Genomic DNA, 6,409 nt, shown 5'->3' on the forward strand with positions numbered 1-6,409 from the left:
TCATTTCCTGATATGGAGTTACCTTAGAAACCATGTTTAAGCAAATTTAGCAGGAGCCTTTTATTTTAAATGAAATTATTGTCACATTATCACATTATAATTAAAGTAGTTGTGCTGGGAGTGGATTTGGATCAAGGTCCAAAGGTTTTGGTTAAAGGAGTGGGCAAAACTATATATCTGCCCTGCAAGTATGAGGGCTCTTCAGACTATATCGGAAAACAAGAAAGCTGAGAAAATAAGTGAAAAATTAAACTGACAGGCCAGATGTTTTAAATAAGCTAGTATACAGTATCAATAGACATTATTATTAAAGTATTTTTTATTGATTTTCATTAATATGCAACATTCACAACCACACAAACATATGCAACTTTCTTTTAACTCACATATTCCCATATTCCACACCAAACACACATAACTACATACATATGTGACCCTGTCACCCATGAAGTCTTAAGTCGCTGGGGTATATTTTTAGCAACAGCCAAAAAAACACAGTATGGTTCAGTATAATATATTAGCCCACGAGGATAAGAAGGGCTGCTAGACCCTGTAGAACTTTCCAAAAGTTTCTGAAGAGGTGGCCTTGACTTTTCCATCCGAGAAGAATGAGGCGTCTAGCCAATAATAAGGAAAAGGCAATATTTTATATGTGGTTACCTGGCACTACCTAAAAAAAATTGGACTGAGGGATCTCAAAGTCTGTTCTTTCCTGTTGGATTGAAAAAAAAATGCCATCTTTGAAAAGGTCCTTAACAAATTGATTCCATTTCTAAACCACAATTGAAATGCCAAATCTATAAGGATGAAACAAAGGGTTAACAGAATAGGGCAGAAGGCAATGCTTATTTACTGTTAAACTGAAGTCTGAAGTGTGACTATATACTGAATGATCTGCAAATAATTGGATTATTTGTCAAATAGTGTTTGCTCACTGGGATTGGAGAACAGAGCAGTGAATGTAGAGATACTGGGTTACGCTCGTGCTGCTCCATCGATTTTAATTTTGATTCCCAAAATCTCAAATAATTTTAGTTTTTTTTTAAAATGTTTTCTGAAAAATAAATAACATTTCTTATATAATAAAATAAATATAATAATATAATAAAATAAAAAGTCTAACTCGCACACACTTTGTCCAACTGAGAAAATAAGATGAATGTCTCCCCCTTGCGTTATTTGCGTGTCATTACAAAACACATGTAAAATTGGCACTGTACTTAAAGGGATGGCTCACCTTCAGTTGCTGGTCCCCATCGACTTTCATAGTATGGAGGGGGGAAAAACCCCTGTGTAAGTCCGTGGGGACCAGCAAGTGACGTTGAACTATCCCTTTAACTACACTGAAAGTTCTTTTAAATGCTCTAACCTGACCAGTGATTGTACCTCACAGGATATTTAATTTGTAGGCCTATAACCAGTATGTATACATAATATTTATACTGATGCTGTTTCCTTTCGTGAAAATAAACCACGACTCATATGAACTATTCTTTATTCACTTTACAGTTAAATTAGCACAGATATGTACATCACAGAAATGCTCTACAGTGAAGCTAACTATACTAACACAGTGATGCAATTTTTTGTCTCAGAACCAAACAATGAAGACAATGATAACTCTATCAACCAATGACATATATTGCATATTTTTTCACCAGAGTTCCAACAAAGCACACATCAATTCGTTGCTGCTCACAGGTAAACAAACATAAAACAGGGATTTGATCTTGGTTTTCTGAGAAAAGGTTGACCATACTATCACATCATGCTTGGTTATTTTCTTTATGCTCAGAGTAGGTACAGTATTTTTGTCTCCTCTTGCTTCGTTTAGTCGATGGTGTTATTTCCTCTTATGTGGTGTTTGTCTAGTCTGATAGTTCAGATGTCATCAGTACTTTAGACTTTATAGTGAGTGGCTCGGTCAGCAGACGTCCAGATCCATGTGCCTTCTCACAACACACCGAAGGTCATTTACTCCAGACGCTGTGTAAAGTTTTCAGGAAACAGTCCTTTCTGAGCCGAAGTGCCATGCTGTAAAAAAAAATGTTGAAATACACATCGCATTTAAGATACACTTGATATATTCCAAAATCACAAATATAAATACAGTGTGTAAAAAAACTCATACAAACATGTACAATGTCTCCATGAACACCAGGACAATAATAATTCCAATTTAAACAGATCAAAATACCATCATCCAGCCAGAATGTGCATAAAGTTTACGTCAAATTAAGAATTTAAACAGAAAATGACAATTTAAGTTTAAATATTGGTAATAACATTACCAGTATAGTTCATGTACAGGATGTGAGTAAATCTTCTCACTGTGGCCGCTGCTTCTGTCCCAGTAGGCGCAGAAATAAACAGCAGAATGTTTCGGCTGAATCTTACTCAGTTTTAGATCATAAAGCTTTGTTTTGTCCACTGTGAAGTCAGCTGCATCAGCGCTGGTATCACGAGCAACACTACCTCCTTTACTGATTTCACGAGTTCACCCTTACATCTAATCTGAAGGCAAATAGTAGGCATATTTTGGCGTGCTGTCCTGGGGGAGGGGTCCGGGCCCGGAGCATAGCCCGAACCCAAATAACTCCCCCTATCCCAATTTGGGATAAATAGATTAGAAGTGAGGAGTTGGGGTGGAGGAGGGTTGCCGAAAAACTGTCGTGGGACAGGAGGTAGGAAGACTGGATATATATACGCGTGCGTGCTATAAGATGATTAGCTAAACGAGATGCACCTGTACCAAATTGGATGATTATCTGATCGTGCTTCTCCCGAACTTTGTTAATAAAACCACATGTAGAGTAGCCTCGTTGGGGCTTCTTTGTCTTTAACTTGGTACCAGTGAATATAGTCTGAATCGCTCAGACCATCCACTTTGCAGGGCAGATATATAGTTTTGTCCACTCCTTTAACCACAACCTTTGGACCTTGATCCAAAGTCACTCCCAGCACAACTGCTTTAATTAAAAAAAGCAAACTTGAGTACATTTAAATAATGTTATTATTTTGTCGTTGTTGATAATTAGTATTATTATTATAAATGTCACTTACCTGGCACCTCTAAGAGGAGGACAATAGAAATGTATAAAAACATCATTCATCTGGTGAAAAATGTGTATAATTGGTGTAAAGCTGTCTTTGAGGTTACACACTGCTTTTGTATGAACTTCAAAAATGGGTTGCTGATGTCATTTCCTGAAATGGAGTTACCTTAGAAACCATGTTTAAGCAAATTTAGCATGAGCCTTTTATTTTAAATAAAATTATTGTCACATAGCTGTAAGATATTAGATAACTTATCAAAAGGATTACAAAATAATAATGGTTATGGTCATACCAATGCTTAAGGTTATTTTAATTATATTACATTTGTATAGTAAGACTGTATCAGAAAACAAGAAAGCTGAAGAACAATAAGTGAAAAATAAAACTGATGGGCCAGATGTTTTAAACAAGCTAGTATAGACATTATGATTAAAGTATTTTTATTGATTTTCATTAACATGCAACAGTCATAACCACACAAACTTATGCAACATTCAAACCCATCTTGATTTCTGAGAGACACTGCTACTCTAAGAGGCTGTTTTTATACCAGGTCATGTTGCATATTGACCTAATAATTTGCAAATTGGTCCTCCAGCTGTTCCTTATATTTACATTTAACTTTTCCGGCCTCTTATTGCTACCTGTCGCAACTTTTTTGGAATGTGTTGCTCACATGAAATCCAAAATGAACCAATATTTTGCATGACATTTCAAAATGTCTCACTTTCAACATTTGATATGTTATATAGTCTATTGTGAAAAATATATGTTTATGAGATATTTAAATTATTCAATTCCTTTTTTACTCACAATTTGTTCCAACATTTTTGGAATTGGGTTTGTTCATAAAATAAAATAAAAACTCTGGGTTATAAAGCAGAATCTTCATCAATAGCACCTTTTTTGTTGTTTTATTGTTTTAGTTTTTTGCTAAAATGGCTAATTTGGATTTAAATCTGTGAAGATTTTTTTTTTTAAAATTCAGTTAAAAAAACATTTAGCTAATAATGACTGTGTTCATTCTTCATCTTAAATTTACTTACATTTTGTTGTATTTCTGTCTGTTTTATTAGTTTTTGTTTGTATACAGTATATAGTTTTTACGCAGATTTAGTTGTAGTTATTTTATTACATAAAATTAAACAAAATAAAAAATGACAAATGTGGCCTTGGAAACTAGCTGAAACAAAGTAAGTCTGTGTTTTTTAGATTGTATTTTATTCTGTTGTTTAATTTTCAAGTATTTTAAGGAAGTTGTCTTTCCCATCTGTGATGAATGTAAAATAAAACGTAAAAAGAAGACCGTTCTCGTGAGTGCGGATCATAATTTCCTATAATACGTATTTCAAGGAACAAATATTTATAAATATTTCTTAGTTTTATTTTTTAGTTGGCATAACTATAATACCCCTGACCCTATTCAAACAAGTGCTTCATCAAACTGAATATAAAACAAACCCATAATCCCTACAAATAACAATTACACTTTTTTTTTTATTGAAATACACATACCAATTAAGATACATTTGACATATTCCAAAATCACAAAAATAAATAGTGTGTTAAAAAAAAAAAAAACTCATTCAAACATGTACAATGTCTCCATGAACACCAGGACAATAATAATTCCAATCTAAACAGATCCAAATTCCATCATCCAGCCAGCATGTGCATATAAAGTTTAAGTCAAATTAAGAATTTAAACAGAAAATGACAATTTAAGTATACATATTGGTAATAACATTACCAGTATAGTTCATGTACAGGATGTGAGTAAATCTTCTCACTGTGGCCGCTGCTTCTGTCCCAGTAGGCGCAGAAATAAACAGCAGAATGTTTTGGCTGAGAATTACTCAGTTTTAGATCATAAAGCTTTGCTTTGTCCACTGTGAAGTCAGCTGCATCAGCGCTGGTATCACGAGCAACACTACCTCCTTTACTGATGTAGAGTAGCCTTGTTGGGGCTTCTTTGTCTTTAACTTGGTACCAGTGGATATAGTCTGAAGAGCCCAGATCCTTTACCTTGCATTGCAGATAAATAGTTTTGCCCACTCCTTTAACCACAACCTTTGGACCTTGATCCAAAGTCACTCCCAGCACAACTGCTTTAATTAAACAAAGCAAACTTGAGTACATTTAAATAATGTTATTATTTTGTTGTTGTTGTTAATTAGTATTATTATTATAAATGTCACTTACCTGGCACCCCTAAGAGGAGGATAATAGAAATGTATAAAAACATCATTCATCTGGTGAAAATGTGTATAATTGGTGTAAAGCTGTCTTTGAGGTTACTCTCTGCTTTTGTATGAACTTCAAAAATGGGTTGCTGATGTCATTTCCTGAAATGGAGTTACCTTAGAAACCATGTTTAAGCAAATTTAGCATGAGCCTTTTATTTTAAATGAAATTATTGTCACATAACTGTAAGATATTAGACAACTTATCAAAAGGATTACAAAATAATAATGGTTATGGTCATACCAATGCTTAAGGTTATATTAATTATATTACATTTGTATAGTAAGACTGTATCAGAAAACAAGAAAGCTGAAGAACAATAAGTGAAAAATAAAACTGACGGGCCAGATGTTTTAAACAAGCTAGTATACAGTAACAATAGACATTATGATTAAATTGATTTTCATTAACATGCAACAGTCACAACCACACAAACATATGCAACTTTCTTTTAACTCACATATTCATATATTCCACAAGAAACACACATAACTACATACATATGTGACCCTGTGACCCATAAAGTCTTAAGTCGCTGGGGTATATTTTTACCAAACAGCCAAAAAACACACTGTATGGGACACTTTGATATACTAGCCCACGAGGATTCAACGTAAGATAAGAAGGGCTGCTAGACCCTGTAGAACTTTCCAGAAGTTTCTGAAGAGGTGGCCTTGACTTTTCCAACTGAGAAGAATGAGGCGTCTAGACAATAATGAGGAAAAGGCATGGTTGAAATGGTAAAAATGTGGTTACCTGGCACTACCTATAAAATTGGACTGAGGGATCTCAAAGTCCGTTTTTTGCTGTTGGGTTGAAAAAAAAGCCATCTTTGAAAAGGTCCTTAACAAATTGATTCCATTTCTAAACCACAATTAAAATGCCAAATCTATAAGGATGAAACAAAGGGTTAATAGAATAGGGCAGAAGGCAATGCTTATTTGTCTGTCTGAACTGTGACTATATTCTGAGTGATCTGCAAATAATTGGATTATTTGTCAAATAGTGTTTGCTCACTGGGATTGGAGAACAGAGCAGTGAATGTAGAGATACTGGGTTACGCTCGTGCTGCTCCATCGACTTTAATTCTGATTCCCAAAATCTCATA

General features: G+C 34.3%; 1 gene segment (V, D, J or C); it reads right to left on the bottom strand.

Annotated features, from left to right (window-relative positions):
• Positions 1 to 1,440: 1,440 nt before the first annotated feature.
• On the bottom strand, positions 1,441 to 5,350 carry LOC113118258 (immunoglobulin kappa variable 3-20-like). The segment is given in 4 exon segments: positions 1,441 to 2,034; positions 2,292 to 2,475; positions 4,992 to 5,165; positions 5,260 to 5,350. Coding segments are annotated over 4 exon segments (468 nt in total).
• Between the last annotated feature and the right edge of the window lie 1,059 nt (positions 5,351 to 6,409).

The sequence above is a fragment of the Carassius auratus genome, chromosome 2, assembly GCF_003368295.1.
Source record: "Carassius auratus strain Wakin chromosome 2, ASM336829v1, whole genome shotgun sequence".
NCBI classification, from domain to species: domain Eukaryota; kingdom Metazoa; phylum Chordata; class Actinopteri; order Cypriniformes; family Cyprinidae; genus Carassius; species Carassius auratus.